Genomic DNA, 22894 nt, shown 5'->3' with positions numbered 1-22894 from the left:
TGGAATGCATTTATGAGCCACTCTGTTTTGTTCTTAACATTCCTTCCATATAGATTGAGGTTGTGCAGTTGAAGTTCTCTGTTGTGAAAGCATGTTTCAGTGTTGATTATCTTAAATGATCCCCCAACCTAAATAACAGTGTAATGGAGGAGACAAGCTGTGCTGAGACATTTAGAGCATTTCAGAACACAGTTTGAGATAAGTCAAAACAGAGCTGAATTAGACCTGTCATGGTTTTGTGGTTCTCTTTTAAGTAATCGTTAAAAAATAATGGTACACAAAGGAAGTACGGCACAACCTTTCTCATATTTTGTTATACAATATTAAGGTGATTATTTAAAATCATTTGAGCAGAAAAAAAATCAGTTTCACTTGTTTGCTAAAGGGAGGATGGTCCTGAGTATAGTGTAAAAATTGTAATACACCCCATAACAGCACTTGTTGCATTACTATTAAATTACCATTTAATAATAAATGATTTAATTTCAGACGATGATCCGTGAAGAAACCATTTAGTTAAATGAAGTTACCAGATTAAGTCTGAAGACAATAATTTTAAGGCAAATGTTCAACACAGACACTCACAATAAATATCACTGTCCCTTGAGTTTGAATAAGGAGATTCTGCACTGCTGTAGCTTTTTTGCCAAACTGCATCTGCCATTATATAATATATATATAAGAAGTGAGAAAAGGGGTTGTGTTGTTTGGGGTATAATCTGACATCTGGATGTTATGGAGTGAGGCTTGTGTACGGAGCTTATGGGATTTGCACTGGGAGGATTCAATGGGTCCTGAATACGTTAGGCAAGGTTGCACTTTCCAGATTGCTAGAGGTATACCTCGGCATGGGAGCTCAGAATGTACGATACCACTGATGTGCTCTTTAGACAAGGGTGTTTCAACTTGTGTCAGATTTGAAAGCACGTAAACCAGTATATACTTTGTTCAGATTTTCAATGGCACAACCATGTTTTAAGAACTTTGAACATGGGTCCGTACTACTTTCATTTTCTTACTGTGTTTTAGGGTTTTATTCTCTGTTGTGGTGCATTTCCTTTGCTTTGCGCTTGTCAATTTAAAATGACAAGTGTTAAATGTAATTACAGCGTTCCTGTAGAAGGCTCCAATTCACAGTGTAACTGCACTGAACAAAACTGAGCTACGTAAGGCTTAAAATGTGCACCTTAACAATGTCTTAGTTTGAAGGTATGAGGAAAATGAGTGTTCTCTCAGAGTAAACAAGCAGGCACATCAGCTGTCAACATGCAAACTGGTGTACTGTAAAATAGTTCCACTGTGGATCAGAGTAATTTAAATTTAAGTTAAACTGGCAGATTCAGTGTCACAAAACAAGGAGGATAACTCTTACACAGTTTGAAGACTGATCAATCAGTAGTTGTACTGAATAGTCTGGAGTACATCAATTTAGTTCTCATAAATTGGCCAAAGGATAGTTTAAGTGATAGTTTAATTGGTTAATCTTTTAATTTAAGAATGGGAAAAGACAATTTTACATTTCTCACTCTACCCTAAAACAAAGCAGTTTGCATGACCTGCATTTGGAGTAAATATTCACTTTACTTTCAGTCTGCATTGTAGTCTGTCTGGTAGTTATGCTTCCCACTGCTATTTCTGCTAAGAAAAAAATATCTGAAAAGTAGTACTCACGTTTTCAGCCAACGAGAGTTTTGCATGATATGTGTGTTTAATGTACAGCCAGAGCCACTGCAATAGATCATGATAAAGAAAGCTCAACCCCTTCAAGCCCACCAGGATGAGTCCAGCTCCACCTGGCAGACATCGCTCCTCCCATCAGTCTCCCACTGCTGCCAGGAGCGTTGGTACAATGTGCTTCTTCTGGAACTAAAAATAATCTCCTTTCTGTATAAAATCGGTTTTTAATTATAATGTGCTAAAAACATAAGAAATGCTGTAACCCATGCTCCGTGATTCTAGTTTGTTGCTTTACAAGAAAACTGTAAGGCAATGATCTCCGTTCTGCACGGCACTAAGAAGATTGTGGTGGCAGATTTCTACACCACCTGGAGCTGATGAGCTTTTAGCAGTTGCTCTTAAAGCCTCGACTATGATGCACATTAACTTTCTCCCTCTCATTCCTAGAAAGGGAGCTGACTATACTGATCAGGACGCTGCATTACAGTAGAACATTCTCACCCTTTTCTCAATTCCTGTCTGTAGATAACAGCCCAGCTGTCTGAATGGAATTTCTCCAGTCAAGGCAGGTTTCTGGAAACTTGAAACACGCTGTTGGTGTGAGACGCGGACGTTAATGCCATCTCTGCACAAACTTGCAAAACTGCTGGTTGGTTTAAAGGGACTTTAGTCTTTTTCTTTTTTTTCCCCAGTCTTTGGGCTGGCTATAACACTGCAGCGGCCATTATTAACCCCTTGGGACAACACCTCATTAAGGGTTTCATTTGGATGTCTTGGATAAGAATGCACTTTATATCATTTTCCTCAAACGTTGTCCTTCAACACAGACCAGGAGGAAATCGGGAGAGCCACATCTTTCCGGGTTTTTGCTTACCAAGCTTAAAATGTGCCTCAGGAAACGAGCAGATTTCACTGCCGAAGAACACAAATGCAGGCCATTAGGCAGTGGCTGCACTTCAAAGCTCAGAGGCTCTGCAAAGACGATCATTTTCCTGCAGCTGACCTCTTTTATAAGATTGATTTTTTTCAAATGGATTTCACAAAAGGAAGTCTGCAGCTCCCAATAAAATGCACGTGTTGCTGCAAACTGTTCGCCTATCCTGTTATTGTTTCAGCAAGACCTGAGATTTGTCTTCAGTTTAACATGTTTACTAGGACAAAATGTAATCCAGAGCCATTACAATTCTTTGTCTTGATGGGCCCCATTAAACACCAGTGACACGAGTGTGCACACTTACAGTTGTGACACCAGACACTTGTCGAGCCTTTTCATCTGATTTGTCATGTGTAGTCCTGGTGTTGAGCCATGCAATGCACTATTATGTTATTGCTGGCCTGTTATTTTGATTTATAGTACCTGGCACAGTTTTTTTTTCTTCATACCATTTCAGCATTAATGTGAAGGTGTTTGTGTGTAGGTAGGCATTGGGTATAAACTGTGTTGAGGATCAGAAGTGAACTTGCAAATACATTTTCCAGTTTTGTGGTTGTGGAATCTGCAGTGTGTTTAGATTACCCTGCCTTTGAGAAGCTGGACATTCTGGATTAAACTCATTTGAAATTAAAATAAATAATTGAAAATTACTGTAGTTATTGAAATCTGACTAGCATTAGAGGTGGGATCCATTGTCACTGGGGATTAAATAGGCACAATTGTGTCAAAATAGAATTTGAAAAACATCAGTTTCAGTGCATATAAAATACTTCCTTCCTTGCAGTTTGCCAGTAAATGTTATGGTACAGAAAGAAAGCTGCTCAAGGATTTCTTACGACTATCTTCCTAATTAATGCTTATTCCATGCCTTTTCTTTTTTTTTCTTTGTACACAAAGATTCTTCAGCGAGGGCTTGGTCACCCTTTACACAAAAATACAAACACGGTTAACACGGAAACCTTTTTAAGGGATGAATAGCCCTCTGTGCTCTGATTCTTGTGAAGCTAAGAGACGCCATAATCTGTTTTTTTCCATTCAAATCCATGTGGCTTTGCAGTGATTCGGTCTTCCTGTGCATTTACGTGGGGCAGTAGTGTGAAACATGGGGCGGCCTTTTAATTCGCAGCCTTTTATAATTAGAGGCCTTGTACCTCTCAGGACAACTATGCACTAAGATCTTTAGATTCCCAGCAAAAATGTAAATCTTGTAATTTGACGGATTTGTATTTAAATAGCCTGTCTTGATATGACGTTCAAGCCGTACCGCATTGCTCCTTCAATTACGTAATGAATACCACTGAACTGAACTGAGCCAGTTCTCATTTAGTTCACTCTACAAGCAGGTGTTCTTCCAGTCTTTCTGTTTCTTTGGAGGTATGACCATTATGTCCATTCTTCTGCCTTATTCTTAAATGTGAAGCCCCAGCTCTCATCTTTATGACAGAACTAATTATGTGTTTTGGGTAGCTGGAGAAGAGATCTGCACGCATAGCTGGACAACAGGGTCATTGAAAGCTGCGGTCACGCTTGTGGTGCATTTGCCCTGTTCATTTAGGACAGTGGACGTGCTCTGTGTCAGCTCTGCCTGTTTCAGCGAGGTTTGCGGGACTGCTCTGAGATTTTCTGAGACGAGGGAAGTAGGTGATCCTGGTTTTCTCCAGTGATACCAAAGAAGTGTTACTTTCTAAGCCCTCTCTGGTGTGCGTGAAGAATAACATTCCCATCCACATGTTGGTGTGAATATTGTGGCTATGGAGTGTACCCAGAATCTCCGTGAGTGGAACATGTACTACTGAAACCTGTATGGCCTTACAGGTTGGAAAGTTGGGCTGGGCTGTGCTTGTGAACACATGGAGAAATGACCGAGCAAGTTAACCAGTCTGGCTTTTTTCTGCTGGGAGGCCTGTGGGGAATCTGTGGCCAGCTCAGCTTGTCTTTTGCGGTCAAGCTAAAGTAAACACAATATAGGCTGACCTGGCCATTGTTTTCTGGGCTCTAGCTCAGGAGGAAACAGCTGCCTGCCTTTTCTTCCAGTGCAGCTCATAGCACCAGTAGAGAGCAAGGTCCTGAACCATTCATGTAGGCTAGGTGCCAGGGCACGTTGTGGACTGAAGGCAAGAACCAGGTGGCTGGAATTCAAATGTGCTTGAGACTGTGTGAATGTGGAGGAAGCCGAGAGGATACCCTGGGGGTGCAAACTGTGAGAAAAGGTGGACTGGCGTGGCTTCTGGGTTTGTTTAGCCCAGCAGGGGAAAAGGTAAATTTTGCTCAGTCTCCATGCGAGCTATGCTGTGGCTGCTACGATCCACCAAGGGTTAGATAAGAGTAAGAGCTGACTGTTCCGGGAAGGTTGAGGTTTACTGTACTTTCTGGGTACCTACCCTGTACATGAGAATTAACCACTTAATTTTAGGGGCATTTGATGGAAAAGCAACCCTGAGACTGGCATAGCTGCTGTATGAATTAGGACTATCCTTGTGAAGATCAGAGATATGATCCATTTTTCCCATTTAGTAGTGTTATACCGTAAGTTTGTTAAAAAGCCCAGATAGTGAAACCGAGTAGATTATTTTAGGTATCGGTATGGTTGTTTGATTTTGAATTATTTACCTTGTAGAAAAATGACATTGTAGTAGATCTGTGAGGAATGTAACATCTCATACGCTAAAGTATGTGTGTGCCCAAATCTCCATTGTTTTTCTTTATAGTTTAAACCTTGTAACTAAGCTTTCAAAGCTTTGAAGTACAGCACGTCCTCTGCAGTGCTTTGAGATCAGTCTCTCTGTGGGGGATATACATTTTGTGGGGAGTATTGAAAGAGGCTTGAGGAGTAAGCTTTGAATCCTCTCACACAGGCTTGCTTCCCTGTGCATTGTTGCAGAGAAATAGTCTTTAGATACTCGATACTCCATCACCTTGAAATCGTCGCCGAGATCTGGTGTGGTGCCTCAGGTCCCCCACCACCTTAAAGGGAATGTCTTGATGTGAGTGTCAACTGGCATGGAATCCATAAATAAAAATCTAAAACGAGTCGTGTTTCGTAAGAAGAAACAAGAATATAATTTGACAATATATAGGGTTTCATTATTTGGAGAGTTTTCTTACATCATAGCACTTTTAAATGCTCGTCTTTTATAAGGAAACGAGTGATGAAAGAATAACAAATCGAGGTTAGGTTTTTCTACTGTAGTCCCCATGGAGGACAAGTGAGACCATCACATGGCGATTCTGAGCTATGAGGAAATTCCAGCACACGGCGGACATTGATTTGGAAAGTGCTGGATCATAAACCTGGAAAGGAAAAGTAAAGCTCAGAAGCGTGACTTTCTGTTGCTCAGGCAGGGAGCTACATGTAGGTGCAGATTAAGGGCAGCATGACTGGTGAGACTCCAGGTTTCTGGTAGTGAGATCAGAGACAGGTCTGACTGTGCATGAAATCAACAGGATTTAAATGGGCTGACAATTCACGGTTGCTTATCTCCTCAGAGTGACGTAAGAACTCTCTACTTTTTGGCCAAAGGAATGGTGGTACCAGCATCTGGCTTTGCCTCCGTACATAAACTGGACAGGGGAGTGTACCATCAGGACTGTTTGCTAAATAGCTGATAAGGAATGAGGTGAGTGCTCAGTAAGCAAGGGGTGAAGGGGAGAAGACGGTGACAAGCCAGCGATTCGATCAGCGTCCCTCATGATAATGTGAAGCTGACCTGTTTTACCGGCTTGTCTGCCGTGGCTTGTGTTTCATTCCAAAACTCCCAGAATACTTTCAGAATACCTCCAGAGGACGGTGTGACTGATAAGATGTGCCAGCCATGGTGTGCGTGGAATGTCTGTGATTGTGTTGCTGAATAGTTGACATAACTTTGCTGCAGAAGGAAACCTGAAGAGCTGATGGCGAGCAATTTTTCACTCACTCATTTGGACATGGAACACATTGCACGGACACAGTAACTAATATCCGTTCAGACAAAAATGAACCAGATGTATCATGAACCCAAACTAAAATAGTGAACTTGCCCAGTGCGCTGAAGCAAGTGGGCTTGAGTTTCACAATAGTTCCATTTGCCATGGAACTGCTTGTCCATCGAGGAACCAAAGTTTTGGACAGATTATCACAAGAAATAACATTCGTGTTTTTCTACTGGGATACCTTTTGAGACTTGAGAGCTCACAAGGCAAAAAGCCAATTACTTGTAAGATTGAAAGGTGTCTGTTTTTCACGATGTGGCAGTTTGCTGTGGAATTTGTTAGCAAGCTAGTGATATCTTTTGTACGTTTTGTGATGAAGTGGGTCTGCTTCACGGTGTTTACACAATTTCGTTCTGCGTATTGGTTTGAGACGGAGGCAACTATTAACATTGCCCAGATTAATAAAGAGGTTTGTCGTCCTTTTTGTCATCAGTTGTTCTTGTTTCTTGTTTGATGTAATCTTGTTTGATTTCACGGCAGGTATCGTACTCTAGCTTAAAGATAGCTCACAGTAGCAAGCATATCATTGCAGCTATTAACATTCTTTATAGAGTACAATACTTTTCAACTGCTCCCTGGCCCCCCGCTCTCTCTGTACTTATTAAACTTCATGGCTACTATGTGGAGTTCCTTCTGACCAGAGATTGTCTCCTGATTTAATAAAAGCTCCATGCTGAAATGTTTATTGTAACATTATTACTGATTTAAATGTCTAAAAGTGTCAAATCCTAAGAATCTAAACAGCAGGCACTGGGACACTGTGGCTTTAAAACAGTGCCAAATGTATAACAGATGTGTCATATATCAGGTTATCCAATAAGAAAAATCTGAGGATTTCACTCTGTGTAAAAAAAAAAACCCAACAACATTGTGGCACTTATATGAAGAATGATATTTAAACTCCATAATCTTGTTCAGTAGAAGATATCTGAAGTGCTGATGTGAGCACATTTTCATTTACACATTCGTCACACCCGTTTGAAAATAAAAGGATTTCAGCATGTTAGTCGGACGGGCGTTTACAGACCCGTGTAGCTATGTAGCTGCATTGCACTGTAACAGAAGGAAGATTCAGTAGTCCGATCCGGTAGGAGACGGGTGAAAGGAAGAGTGCAGTCAGAAAGCAAGGGCATGAAGATGACTTCTGCCCCAGCACAGCCCCCCCAGTGGTGACCATGTGGGCGTGCCAGCAGCCTCTCTGGCTAACAGCTGTGAATTTTCTGGCATTGCGAGACAGGGCAGGGTTTAGGGTTGAGCCACAGAAAGCCATCCTGAAAGAAATTAAAGCAAAAGCCACAAGCAGCGCCTGAAGTGTTCAATCAGATCTTTTGAAGTGCTATTAAAAGCGTCCGAGTCTCTGTCAGATATATGATTTTAAATTTCCAGTTGCCTTTGTACTTATTGTTGGGTGCAAGCGTTCCCTACCTATCCAGAAAGCAAAGACCTTCCCACAGTCTCTTTGCCTTGAGGGGGGAGGTTTGTAATAGATGAATCACTGACTCAGACCCCTGGTAGTTTCATACCTATTCCTCTGTTCGTGCTTCAAAGGTGCTAGATGATAGAATGGCAATTTTCTTTGAAGACACTGAAACCTCATGACCGTTTTGTCACGTACTGCAAGCCCTGGAGACGGAAGGTGAAACTGCTTTAATCCCGCCTAATGAGCTTCTTACTGCCACCCACACTTTGAATTCCTGGGTTATGTTTCATTCACTGTTTCACAGATCTTTCATCCCTAGCTCTCCAGTCTCACTGAAAATGTATTTCTCTATAAGAGAGATTATGTTGGGTTTTGTATCTCCACTTTAAATTTGTTGGGCATGGATTCTTAAAGTTGCTGGGACAGTAGTATGTAACGAATCAATTCTAGACATTTTTTTTTTAGTGAAAGGAACTTTAATAGAAGGCAGTTGGAAACTCCATGCTTGGTCAAACCCTTTGCTTTAGATTGGAGGATCCACTGCTGGCTCTGCTCGGGACTCTGCTGGTCCTCTCTGTGCTTGAGCTCGATTCTGACCTTCCCTGACTGCCTTCGTGTTCTTTTGAGCACTTCTTAAAGTGAGTTAGACTGCAGCTGAACTTCAGTACGAGTTCAAAGGGTCCCAGTGCTTTGATCTTTTATTTATACCGTCAGGCAGCAGTTGGTTATCCCCTCAGTCTGCTCTTTTTACATGGGGTTTAGAATGAAGTCCTCATCTTTTATTAAACTTTAGTCTCCTTGTGCGGTTTCAGCTGCAGGAACGAATAATTTCTTCTTTTTTTCTGAAGCTTAAGTGTCCTCATTTCATTTTAGGATTACTTTGAGGAGCATTTCTCTCTTACCAAATCAAAGTTAGTCTAAATATCTTCATTATGGTGTCATGGGCGTCTCAAGTGACTAACCTTCCATATCATTTTAGCCTTTTAAGGTATTTTAGGTTGTGTGTGGTATGACTGATAGGTTTATCTGTGCTATACAGTTACTATACATCAAGAAGATGTTTTTTTCTGCTAGACTTATAATGGCTTATTGGGTTATTCTTTAATTGTACTGTGGGCATATTTATTTTTTGCTTGGATTCTAATAAATTGGAGTGGAATTGGACAGTATTGGTTAGGGGGCTCCAACCCAGAGGTTCTTGTGTTCAGATCCCAACTTGTGGCACTGACACTCTGCCCACGAGTGAGGAGGCACTTGACCCAGCTGTATAAATAATTGGGTACCACAATTTGTCTACAAAATAAGAAAATCATCACCTTGGATAAAGGCAGAGTCAGGTTAATAAAACAGAAATGTAGAGTTACACAAATATACTTTGTGACACTAAGTTGCGTACAATATATACTGAAAGCAAATGTATATTACTGTACCTTATTCAGTGCTTTTGCAGGTTTTTAAACTCCAAAGAGAAACACAACACACACAACAATTTTTAAAAGGTACAGCCCTTAAATCCAAAGTGAATTACAAATACATGCCAAATACGATGGCTTGGACTCGTTGAAGGAACTGTTTTTCTTGTACAGCAGAAAGAATGGGCTGATGAAGGCCCTTTAGTTGTGCTGGTTGTCTTCGTTGCTAGGGGAAGCCTTTCTAGGTACCAGTCCTTTTCAGAGCTGAAAACGACCCTAAAGACTTCATTTCAGTGCCGTTTTTTTCTTTGATCATCAGATATCAGGTCCAAGGTCCCTGTAGGAAAGCAAATTAATTTCAGCCTGTTTGCACAGACTTTTAAGAGTGTATTAAGGGAACACTGTCAACTAATGTAATTAAGCTCTAGCACTCAGCATGGCCGTGAAACAATACAAGAGGCTTTTCAAATGCTTGAGATGAAATCAGCATCTGTTTACCTTTAGATTCCTTCTGTCTTGTTAGCTGAAAATGAAGGAGTGTGGTCAGGGTGGGATTTCAGAACAGCGGCGTCTCGTGTTCCTTCATTTAAAAAAAAAAACAATGACTGCCTTCAGGTTTATCAAGTTTTATTTCCATTTTGCCCCAGGATTTTTAACATGCTGCACTGGAACATTTTTCAGGCTCTGCCGATTTATTCAGACGTACATTGCTTTTTTTGCTGCGTGTCTGACAGCAGGCTCCTTAATTTGTAAAATAAAGAAAGTGTCGTACATTTGTGAATTGTAGGTTTTCCCTTAAGTCCTGATTAAATAGTAGTTTTTGTTTCCATCGATCGTCTTTCTTAGGTTTGGTACTGAGGCAAATGGCATTCGGCAACTAAAGGCTCATGTGCAGTAGCTTGTTGCAGTCCCTCTCAGTCAGGAAGTTAATAATTCTCTGGTGACGTGCATCAGCCTTCCTGCACCAGCGTCCCCACAGCAGAGAAGTCCGGGAGGCAAGCTTAAGCCAGCTGGGGCTAACTCCCTTACTCTTATGAAGAGAGCGATAGGATCTTTCATGACCTCATTTCAACATCCCCTCCAAGACTGGCACTTCCTAACCAGTCACCATACCAGAAATTCTGGTCTGGGAGAAAGCGCGCCACCTACTGGTCCACCAAGACCACGTTCAGCAGCTGCTCGGTTTCCTTCGCGGCGTTCCATCCTTGTACTTAACTTAACCAGGACCAGCTTTGTTAAGATCAGGCTACAAGGTGGTAACACTGCTATCAGATGCCATAAAGACTAAATGAATTGTGCTCGCACTTCTGTCCATCGCAAGTCAGATAAGTGAAATTTGTTTTTTTCTTTCGTGCTTTTTGGAAGAGTGCACTCTAGATCAAGATTGAGCTGGGTTAATTGTCCTTTGTCGTTATGTTGTTTGCTTGTGAAACAAAGGGCACTCTTCCATTTCATCATTTATCAAACCACATAACCTGGTTTAGTGTATAAAACAGTGTAGACAAATTATTTTCTTAATGTGGTTCAGAAATCAAAGTAAGATTTGTCTGGCTAACACATTAATTGGATGCAGTGCTGTTCATACAGATGTCGTTCATAGTTTCCAAGTCAGTCTTGTGTATGGCATTTTCAGTTTTTACTGTAATAACTGCGTCAAAGGCCTTTTAAAATGATTAATTTCATTAGAAGGTATAATTGAGTTGGAAGAGTGGTCATTAGGAAGTACAGGCAGTGAGGGTAAAATAAACTGATCCTGACTGAGAACCGATCTGGAGTTAAATCAATTCTGTTTGCACTTATTCAAATGCAGATTTTTTTTTTCTGATTTTGATTACATTTTGGATGGATATACTTTGTGGATACATGTTGTCAATTTTCAAAATCTGTGTTTTTTAACTTAAATTTCATTTTGGCTTAGGGAAGCTATTGCTTTCAAGCCCTGTTTTCACAGTGTTCACTTAATTGCATTTAAAATTCCTGTCCTTAGCCAGGTGATTGTAGCCATAGAAACTATCAGTCTTGTCCCAGACATATTATTATGCAAAATAAGCGATTGATTAGCTGGGGTTAGTCTCCCTTGCAACAGTTGAGGTATCGAGCGACTTTCACCTTTGCACCTCAAAGGATATTATGATCTGTACACAGGTGATCTGGGTCTACATTTTCCAGAGTTTAAGAGCATCTGCCCAGATGGTGATAACTCGGCTGCTGTCAGCCTGCGTTCACTGAGGAAAAATAAATGCTGAAAGATTTAGTGGCACACGTGTTAAAACACGCATGTTGTGTGCAGTTCAACAGTTTTTTATCCTCTCTTACACAGTGGCTACAAAAGTGTGATTTGGGCTAGATTCTGGTGTCAAGATAAAAAAGCTTCCTCTGTGAAATAAGACCTAGTATAAACATTTCCAGTAACCTTCAGCTTGAGAAAGCTTTATTTTGGTTTGGCCTTTGTACAGACGTCATGACAGCGACACCGTAAAATGACAGCTGGCTTACGAAGTGGTGCAATACAGTGTTATCCATCTGTAAAAGTAACATAGGAAAACCTTACAGTTCTAATGATATTAAATGCATTTTACAGAAAACAGCATTGAGGCTGAAAGTTTTTTTTTTTGGGGGTTAAGCACCAGTGGTGAGCAGGAAGCTTCTCACAGTACAGAACAGGTGGTCGGGCCCAGCAGGCGAGTGGGTCTCTAGGGGTCCGACTGTGCAATTGGTCTTGGGATGCTCCTGCTCATCCCCCTGCTCCTGCTCCTGCTCATCCCCCTGCTCCTGCTCCTGCTCATCCCTGCTCCTGCTCCTGCTCATCCCCCTGCTCCTGCTCCTGCTCATCCCTCTGCTCATCCCTGCTCCTGCTCCTGCTCATCCCCCTGCTCCTGCTCCTGCTCATCCCCCTGCTCCTGCTCCTGCTCATCCCCCTGCTCCTGCTCCTGCTCATCCCCCTGCTCCTGCTCCTGCTCATCCCCCTGCTCCTGCTCCTGCTCATCCCCCTGCTCCTGCTCCTGCTCATCCCTGCTCCTGCTCCTGCTCATCCCTGCTCCTGCTCCTGCTCATCCCCCTGCTCCTGCTCCTGCTCATCCCCCTGCTCCTGCTCCTGCTCATCCCCCTGCTCCTGCTCCTGCTCATCCCCCTGCTCCTGCTCCTGCTCATCCCCCTGCTCCTGCTCCTGCTCATCCCCCTGCTCCTGCTCCTGCTCATCCCCCTGCTCCTGCTCCTGCTCATCCCCCTGCTCCTGCTCCTGCTCATCCCCCTGCTCCTGCTCCTGCTCATCCCTGCTCCTGCTCCTGCTCATCCCCCTGCTCCTGCTCCTGCTCATCCCCCTGCTCCTGCTCCTGCTCATCCCCCTGCTCCTGCTCCTGCTCATCCCCCTGCTCCTGCTCCTGCTCATCCCTCTGCTCATCCCTGCTCCTGCTCATCCCCCTGCTCCTGCTCCTGCTCATCCCCCTGCTCCTGCTCCTGCTCATCCCTCTGCTCATCCCTGCTCCTGCTCCTGCTCATCCCCCTGCTCCTGCTCCTGCTCATCCCCCTGCTCCTGCTCCTGCTCATCCCTGCTCCTGCTCCTGCTCATCCCCCTGCTCCTGCTCCTGCTCATCCCCCTGCTCCTGCTCCTGCTCATCCCCCTGCTCCTGCTCCTGCTCATCCCCCTGCTCCTGCTCCTGCTCATCCCCCTGCTCCTGCTCCTGCTCATCCCCCTGCTCCTGCTCCTGCTCATCCCCCTGCTCCTGCTCCTGCTCATCCCTGCTCCTGCTCCTGCTCATCCCTGCTCCTGCTCCTGCTCATCCCTGCTCCTGCTCCTGCTCATCCCTCTGCTCATCCCCCTGCTCCTGCTCCTGCTCATCCCCCTGCTCCTGCTCCTGCTCATCCCCCTGCTCCTGCTCCTGCTCATCCCTCTGCTCATCCCTGCTCCTGCTCATCCCCCTGCTCCTGCTCCTGCTCATCCCTGCTCCTGCTCCTGCTCATCCCCCTGCTCCTGCTCCTGCTCATCCCTCTGCTCATCCCTGCTGCGTCAGATAGCAGGGGGAAGCTGTGCAGCAGAGTGGCCTGACACTTCCCCTCTGCGGCCCCATGGGTTTTGAGTTGTAAACGGGGCCCTTTTCTCCCCCCTCAGGGACCAGTAGCTGACGCAAGGGCCTGAAGGATCTGAGCCATGCCTCCTCGGAAACGAAGCGGGCGAGGGATCTCCTTCATCTTCTGCTGCTTCAAGGGCAGCGACCACCCTGAGATCACCTACCGCCTCCGCCATGACAGCAGCTTCGCCCTGCAGACCATGGAGCCGGCCTGGCCCATGCCCCCCCCGGAGGAGCTGGATGCCATGTTCTCCGAGCTTGTGGTACGTGATGGCCTGTTCTGGTGCGCCGGCCTCTGACGGCCCCAGGACTTCGATATCCTTCCTGTGTCGTCACTTGCTTCACAATCTCCCACAGCTCGACGCCCGCAGGACATTCACTCGATGTGTGTCATGCACACGCCTGAACAAGGCTCGACAGCCGCAGTTTCAGTTGCAATTAACCTTTCTTGTTCCTTGTGTATAATAAATACACTGTTAGTCAAAATGCTGTCGACGACTTTCACAGTTTAGTAGAGATTAATTACATGGGTTACTGTGACAAAAAAGTGTTTCAAAGGAAAGCATAAATATCAAAGTTTCTAACAGTTACCTTACAATCCTTCACCATCTGTGGAGGAGAAAGCAAAACTTTAGAAAAATAATTGGCATTCATTCTTGTCGGCAACCCTGTGCCTGTATGGAATTGTTGTCCATGCTCCTCTAGTCTTGCCAAACAGTAAAGGGCTGTCTAAACCGAAAGCTGGGCTTTTAGTTATTCACCACTCTGCTAAATAGGTAGTACTGAAACTAGCCCTGTCAGAAACAGTGCTAGAGCTCTGTTTGCCATTTTTTTTAAAGTCCCGGTCTTCCTTCCATGCTTCTTTTTTCAGCCACATTTACTGAGCTGCCCTCTGGTAAATTCTGTTCTTGAGATGTCCCTGTTCTTGTATCAAGTGCAGCATCATCTTATGTGCTTACGAACCTCGTTGAGGTCATGAAAGGAGCTTGCTTTACAGCTGTTTGGTTGAAAAGCCTTTCTGTTTCACTTCGAAGACCCTTGTGTTTAGAGGTGATGGAATTGAAACAGACCTCTGTGGCATGCAGCTCCTCCAGTGCTCCTGTATTCACCGGTGAACACAATGGAGGTCGAGAGGTGTCATTACTGTTCAATAGACTAGACAGCTTACATGAAGAGGATGGGTTGTGTCTCCTTTGGGGGAAACTTCTTACAGAATTCCCTTTGCAGCAACGTTCTACCAGAGATCAATTGCTTATGGAGAACTGTGTGTTGCAAGAGTATTTGCGTATTCCACATCAAGTAAACCTATTGGTATTTTCTCTGCACTAATCACTAATTTTCATGTAGGCGAAGGGCAACTCTCCTGTTCCTTCAAATCCACAGGACTGGGAAGGTAGCTGAAGAGTTTGCTTTGAGTCCTGCAGTTGAGGCAGTGACACCTTGTGACGTCTCCTCTGCTGACCCTCTCACAGATCACTTAGTTTCTACCTGCCTTAACAAGAGGACTAAATTATTGTCAGGATGCCTCCTCTTCCGCAAAGAGCAAACTATACAGTAACTGATTGTTAAAGGACCTTGTTTCTGGTGCAGGGGGCAAACAGATTTAGAAGTAATGCCAGATTGACAGGAGAACTTTAAGCTATTCTATAAGCTTAGAGAATAAAAAATTCTCTAATGTCGTGGGGATGGTAAGAATGTCTCTCCTATCAAAAAGTAAATAGTTTTTCTTGGCTTTGAGCTTATGGAAGTCACCAGATTTTGGATATGATTTTGCTGAAAATGGCTGTATAATTATTTATTTCTGGAACAGAGACGGTCAAGGGAGTGCAAGTGTATTGCTTTGCTCTTAACACATCAAGATAGAAATATCCGTAAAACGAAGAGCAGCGCAATAAAATGTGTAATAACAAATGACTACAGCAGGACTTCTGAGTGTTTGTCCATTACATTGTGCCTTTTTAATTAGTATTCTAAAGATAGCCTGCAACAGCCTGTGGAGAGGCGTGCGCCAGTCGAAACCGCTGCAGTGACAGGATTTTAAACCATGCCAAGGGAGGGTGTCAAAATGTGTTCATGTGCAGCGGATTTCCAGTGCAGTGCACCCTTGCAGAATTACAAAATTGCAGAGTGTTCGGAAAGGATAAGGGGGTCCTGTATCGGCACCCCACAATGAAAAGTGTTAAAATTCAGATGGAAAGGGGTTTCTCCTCCTGTTTCTTGTCTGCTGATTGCTGTTCTTTTTGAATCGGGCTGCTGTTACCATGTTCTGACTAGTACAGCGCTTGAAAACTCAACAAAGCAAAGCTAAACTCTCACAGCAGATTCCAGGAGATGTTATAATAATAATAATAATAATAATAATAATAATAATTGTTTACACTTATATAGCGCTTTTCTGGACACTCCACTCAAAGCGCTTTACAGGTAATGGGGATCCCCTCCACCACCACCAGTGTGCAGCCCCACCTGGATGATGCGACGGCAGCCATAGTGCGCCAGAACGCTCACCACACATCAGCTCTCAGTGGGGAGGAGAGCAGAGTAATGTAGCCAATTCATAGATTGATGTTATCTGCAACGTCTACTAGTTGTACTATATTTTTGATGTTGACCTATTAAAGATGTTCACCTGTCAAATCTGCTGCACGCACTGTCCAGTGACATTTTGTCCTCCTTCTCTTGGGGTTTGCAGTAAAAAGTCCATAGTGACTTGAACTATTTAAGGTTTGGCATAGTCAGGGATATAAATTTAGAAATGTTTCTCATCTTTTTGCTTGTTCTGCCTGCACTATACTAAGTATTCTTCACTTCTTGAAGAAAATAATTCACAGGTTAGGACAGAGGCAAGGAAAATGTTTTCTTCTCCTTCATTTTTACACTGAAAGTGCTTAATAATAGGATTTATAAAGCTAATTTTCTTTGGGTGTTGTATAAAGTTAATGTTTTCAGAGACCTTAGATCATTAAAGGGTATGATGGCATTTGGGCTAAACTCATTATCACCAGTATTATTAATTTGTAACAGTCTTAACAATTTGCAGTCTAGGAGCTTGTGTTAAGAAGCCTTTGTAGTGAGGTCATCAGATCATACATTTAAGTTTAATCCTTATTTTAGGAAAAAACAGTGGATTGTGTTATTGTAACTCATACATTTTTGTTGCAAGAGGCAAACAGTAGATTTCCGAATATTTAAATATGAAGGTACAAGCATGATGCGTGGTAGAAATTCTGTTGATCGCTGTCCCCTTTCATTGATATCTGATTTTTATCCCTGTAATAAAAAAATGACCATGTGTGGTCTCTTTTAGAAATATTTAGGAATTGACTCTTGTAGTTGTAACATGTTGGATGTTTTGCAGCCACTGTGAGCCATTAAAAAGAAATAAAATGTGGTTTGAAACTGGCAAGCAGTTTTTCACAGATGTAGAAATGTTGACTGTGTTGATCTGCTCAGCCTCTTTGCCTTTTATCATCCTGCGTGCTATTTTAAAAATGTGACCAGCTGGTGTTTTTGGCTGCTTAGAATAGGCTTTGGTGACTTTAGGCGATTTTCTCTCAGAAGAGGTTGAAGCTTATATGCTGCAATTTTTTTTTTAAATGAGCACAAGTGTCTATGCCACTTTCTTTCCTAAAAACAGCCTGCTAGAGTAGAGATGAGAATCTACAGCAGGAGAAAAAGAAAGGAGAATCCCGATGGGTTTTTCCCTATATGGATTTGTAGGCAAATGCTCACTGGAACACAGGGATTGTGTTCTGTATGCCGGGAGGATCTTCAGGGTCATTTCCGCACTTTTGTTTTGCAAACTCTTAGCCTGTTTGACAAGAGAAGCCTCTGAGCTGTTCAGTACCGTATACCCTAGATCGCAGCCCTGCAGTGTTTGATACTGCTTGCAGTCAGTTGTGGAGTGAAGTGACCTACTAAAGGCGTTGCACTGTGGAGTGGTCCGGTCTACCAGTCTTAGACTGAGAGATGAGAGCCTTAGGGTGAGGTGTGGCCACGCCAGTTGCGATGGCGTTATTGCAGTCTCCAGGGCGACGGAGCACGGGGGGGGGGGATGCAGACATGAGCTGACAGTGCAGGTCATCACAGCGAACCCCAGGGCACAGTGAGGAAGGAGAGCTCTGGAAAAGAAATTATGCGATGCATCCCGGGCTGCCTCTTGTGCACACAGTGAAGGATAGACTGTCTCAACACGTCTTAGGACTATGCTCTCTGCAAGTGCAGAGAAGACTGTCGCAAGACAACTGTTTTGCACATATATGTATATGTACAGCTAGCTCTTAGGAACTTGAGGATGGCAGATCATGAAAAATGTAATGTCAGACATGCTGTGCTGACAGCTTTGATTTCATACTGCATTGTTTAATTAGAGGTCAACTTACAGCAGTGGTATAGGAAACCAGTAGAGGTCAAATATAAGCCTTTGGTTTTCTGTGCTTGTCTATCTCCTGCCCAAATTGAATTCAGCCCCCATGGGAGGCCCAGACAGGCATGTTGGGTGTCTGGCTATCATCAGCGTACACACGGCTGAACTAGGCAGCGATCTGGTCTTGAGCTCTCTCCTGTGCTGGCATGCTTTAGTGTAAACTAGTTGCCTTCAAAGTGCTTTCTTGTGACTAACTGATTCCTGTAGTTGATGTACTGTATACTTTTTGCCAAATAGTAGAAAGGTTTTCGTTTTTTTTTCTTTAAGGTTATGGCAGAGATGGGGCAAAAACGGATGGGGGTTATTGCAATGGCTTGCAGGTGAAGCTATTAAAGTTGCACCCGAACATCTGGAATGAGTTTTATGAGACAGGCTGCCAAGGAATGTAATGCCGGTTATGTAACAATGCAGGTAATAATTTAACAATTCCATGGAAGGCTTTTCGAGGCTATCACAGCCAAATAAGCATGTCCCAGAGAAGGGCGAGTAAGAAATTAACCCTTCCTTCCCACAGAGAGCTCAGGTTTAAATGCAGGAAAAAAAATGCAGTTTTGAGTTTCACATTTACTGTACACCAATTACACCAAAGAGACCACAATTATTACTTGTGCTACAGCATTTTCTGCTGTGTATCAAATAGTAGAACCACCGTCCTTTATCTTTTTTTAATATTTTAAATTGAAGTTGCTAAACTGTGCTAAAAATTGAGGGTAGGTAAAGAGCACATCAAAGAAAAAATTTGCAACGTAACGAGTGCAACATAAAACAAATGAGCTTAGCTGTGATTTTGAGAGAAAAAAATTAACTTATTCATGAAAGAGTGAACTGTTCATCTCCATACATCCTTGTTAGCATCCCTGCAATGGTTAAGTCTTCTAGTATTTCTGACTCAACTCCAAACCAGACAAGAAAGATGTTGAAGAGCATCCACGTGTAGCGCAGACATGTTGGTGTTGGGTGTTGGGATCTGAGCAGGTCGTTATCAGGCACAGTTCTATGCAGAACAAAGTGAAAAGGTCTGCAACATCATTCCAGCTTCCACAGGGGTTGTTATCCTGATTAAACACTAAAGGATATGTTGAGCAACTTTTGGTTTCTTTCAGAACTGAGTGATTTCTCATACCAGTCCTTGTACACGAGTGAAAAGGCTGATATCAGCAGGATGCAAAAATGTTTAGTGTTACATGAAACACAGCTCACCAAACATTACTGTCCCACAATGCACACGTCTGCTTCCTGCCTCTCCTACGGGATTGTTTGAAGTTAAAAATAGCTGAAGACCTCTTGTTTGCTAGAATGCCTTTACGTTTTTTTTAAGACCAGATTTTTGCTAATGTGGTTTCCAGAAAGTATCCCCATCTGTTTCCAGAAAATATGGAGTTCAGCCTTGCAGTGCCTCATCGTGATCTGTTCTATGTGTTTTCTTACCCCTTTTCATCACTAAATCTTTTCTGCAGACCTTTCCTGCAGAATATGTAGTGCCTGATTTAGCTTGATCCCCATCAATCAATGCATCCACAAGTCTTCTTAAGCGAAGAGCTGGGATTGAGTGCGGAGGGATTCGCCCAAGTTAATAGAAAGCCATTGTTTAGAAAGCACCAATCGATAACACACAAAGGGCAGCTCCTTACTTTGGAACGTGCTTCTCTTGTAACATTAATGTTTTGTTTTGCTTTCATTTAGTGGGACCCAGTTTTGTTTGTTTTCAGTTCTGTGTAGCGCTGTAGGATAGCTCCGTGTTTGGGAAATGACCAACTGTTCCTCTCCTTCTGTCCCAGGATGAGCTTGACCTCACGGACAAGCACAGGGAGGCCATGTTTGCCCTACCAGCAGAGAAGAAGTGGCAGATATACTGCAGCAAGAAGAAGGTAAGGATGTTTTATAATGCCTCTCCAGGGACCAATTAGGACACGTTGCTGTGCAGTTGAGCATGCAAAGAATGGAGAAAGAGTTTTGTTTGATTTAATTTTGTGTTGTCCCCTCTTTTGTGAAATCGCAACATTCTTCTGAGTTGCTTTTTTGGAGATAAAAGGTCTCTGTTTCAGCTTTCTAATTTGCTTGCCCAAAGTGTAAAGTGTTGCTGAGTTTGACACGGAATTGAAATGGGGGATAATTTTACTCTATGCAGCGCTGTAGTGTACGTGCCATTATGTGTGTCTCAGTGAATTCTGTTTAAACTGCTTTAAACTGTGGTGAATAGTCGCTTTTGTTAACAGTGTTGGAAATGTTACGTAACATTTATTGCAAGTCATGTCCTTTGCATTAATGGCTTGGAGTGCTCTAATAGGGGCATATTGCTTTTAACGGAGACCATTCTGGGCACTAATTATAATCCCTCCTGGAAGACCTCACCCTGTGCATCACAATACCCCTCACTGCATAAACCTACTTTTTCATGGAGCAGTTTCTTAAAATCCTATTATACCTTTAATAGTTTTAGCAATGTAACCTTTTTTAAAATAGTTACATGTAGACATTTTTCACAAACTAATACAAGAAGGTGGTTGAGTGAAAAAGAAGATGAGGAAATTACCTCCTTATATTGGTGTGGTAATCTGAATTTGTATTCCAGTTGTAGATGCTTGTCTTCACAGTCACCTGTCTGTGTCTAAGATTAAAGGGAAATAGCTAAGATCTGTATCTAGCAAAAGAAAATAAGACAACCCAAGTGGAAGCAACAGCAAAGTGCATTTTACACTGAGAACACCTCTTTGTAGAAATAGTAATCTGGAATAAAGCTACCCATGTTGTCAAAGTTGCTTCTCAGATATCTTTCTTTCATGAAATGACTGGATTAGATCTTTGTGTCATTTGGAAATGTGCCACCAAACAAGTTAGCTGTGTCAAATCTCTTTTCCCATTTACAATGTTTCTTATAATTGTTCTTATAATGCTTGCATTTATGAAGACTGTGCAGGTGCTAGTGACCACGTCCCAGCTGCCTCTTAGTACCTCCATTTATTTCTGTTACGTGAGGCCACCAGCAGGTGCAGGATATTCTGAATTATAGCACCCCCAAGACACCATTCAATGTCTCCTGAAAAAGCACTTTAAAAATATCCTTTCATTAACAAGACCAGGCATGGAATGAAATATTTTCTAAACAGTTCCAAATGCTATAAAGATCTTTACCTGGAGGCAGGAGATATTAGGTCAGCAGAAATGCTCGTGAGGCATTTTGTATTTCTTCCCCAGCAAAGCCAAATTTTCATTGTAAGGCTGCGGTTCTGAGCTCGTTATGAGACTTCTGAAAGCTCTGAGGAGCTCTTGCTCTGAGAGGAACAAAGCACATTGGATTGTATTAAGATGCTGCTGAATACAAAATGGTGTTTTCAATAGGAAACGCTTGCAGTTTTTTGCTAGAAAGGTAATTCCCCTTTCTTGTTCCAAACACAACACGTTCCTACTTTGAAGCAAGGTCTCTCCCGGGTCCCAGCCAAAAACCAGCATCTGTTAGTAATCTTTTCACATTTGGAACTGACAGATTTTCTTGAAACAATGAACTTCTGGGCCATGAAAGGCTTCTGCTGGTGAGCTTGTGTGTGTGTGTGCGCGCGCGTAGTTTTCAGAACATAGGAAACGGATGGAATTGTGGTTTAACTTTGAGGCACACTTGTTTTATTTTTATTTCCATCTTATACACAGGGTCCAGGGTTCTTGGTTTTCCAAAATCAGAAGGAAATGAAATTCTGTCACCTTGACCATATCCTAAATAGGAGAACTTTCTGCTTTCAGGTTGTTTACACTGTATTTTGTGCTAGTGTGTTGAAACAGGCCTTTAAACAGTGCCGTCTCTTTTAACATAATAGGCTTACCGTTTTTTTTATGTCTCCCACTATATTTTTTTCCCTCCTGCACTCATGTCTGCAGTTCAGATAGGAGTTCTGCATGGAGGTTACTGATTGAAATAAAGATGGCTGTCTGCTGTATCTAGTCTGTATCTCTCTGGCCCTTTATGCAGAGGGACCGCTGTTTGCTGTGCATTGTCTTGCTTGATCCTTCACGTTGACAGATACGCTCCGTAACGTTTCTGTGTCTTCTCTTCTCAGAATTTTTTTTTGTTCCCAAGCTTCTAAAGAGCCTGTGACAAGATGCAGACCCTTAGACCCTGGTGTTGCCTTAGAGCCATCCTTTCAACATTCTAACATGTTTGCTTTCTGAAGTAAAATGTTACTTTTAACGTTTACTGGGTTTGATATTGAATTTGTTTTGAGGGCTTCAGGACGAACAAGACTTTCTCTGAAGGAAAAAAAAGAAAAAAATATCAGTAAATATCTAGCTGAATTTAACTGAGTGAAATAGATCAACAATTCATGGTATGGTTATCAAAAAACGTGTTCCTTGTTTGTTAATGCATTTCTATTTGATTAAAAGATAACTGTAATTAAGATGCTAGAATCCTCTTCTGATTAATGCCTGTGTCTTTGTAAGAGGAGGCACCGAAAGTATTTCCTACAGTATGGGGAAGGGCTTTGCCTTATATCCAGAGTACTCTTGGGCCTCAGTGCCGAGCTGGTACCACTCACAGAGCCCTGGAAAGTAGATCTCCAGCTTCGTAGTGAGCTCTGTAGGAGGGGCAGTAGCGCAGGGTATAGTGGAAGAAGAACCTCCTTTGTTCCTTCGTCCACCCTGTGCAGTGCTTGGGTGTACAGTAGGGTTTAGAGGTGTGGGTGGCATTTGCTGTCTCTTTGTGGCTACAGAAATCATGTCATATTCCTCCCCAGAGACTATATTTCATTTTGTTGGGAATTATAGGCTCAGACTTCAGAAAATGTGCTACAGAGCACACTACTCATTATCTTCTCCCTTTATTTAAAGATAATATAATTGGGATTTTTCCAAAAACAGAGAACATCATGACATTCCTGTGGCTCAGCAATAAAAATGTCACCATCAGGCATGTTTTATTTTCTTTACAATCAGGGAGAAATAGGCATTGGGCTGTGTAGACTGTAGTTCTTTTCAATTCCAGAACGGATGAGATTTGAA

General features: G+C 42.7%; 1 protein-coding gene across 4 annotated transcripts in view; it reads left to right on the top strand.

Moving 5' to 3' along the window:
* Nucleotides 1-22894, top strand: part of daam1a (dishevelled associated activator of morphogenesis 1a) — an 89478-nt gene that overhangs the window by 31953 nt on the left and 34631 nt on the right. For 3 of the 4 annotated variants that reach the window (XM_069193024.1, XM_069193027.1, XM_069193025.1), the window contains exons 2-3: nucleotides 13521-13742; nucleotides 19684-19773. In XM_069193024.1, the coding sequence (XP_069049125.1) occupies nucleotides 13560-13742; nucleotides 19684-19773 (273 nt within the window). In that variant the 5' untranslated portion in view covers nucleotides 13521-13559. Of the gene's footprint in view, nucleotides 1-6145; nucleotides 6229-13520; nucleotides 13743-19683; nucleotides 19774-22894 lie in introns of those variants that run through there. The other variant, XM_069193026.1, reaches the window with a different exon arrangement.

Source organism: Lepisosteus oculatus, chromosome 8 (assembly GCF_040954835.1).
Source record: "Lepisosteus oculatus isolate fLepOcu1 chromosome 8, fLepOcu1.hap2, whole genome shotgun sequence".
In the NCBI taxonomy this organism is placed as follows: domain Eukaryota; kingdom Metazoa; phylum Chordata; class Actinopteri; order Semionotiformes; family Lepisosteidae; genus Lepisosteus; species Lepisosteus oculatus.
The sequence above is the reverse complement of the archived record's forward strand: the minus strand, read 5'-3'. Positions and strand labels throughout refer to the sequence as shown.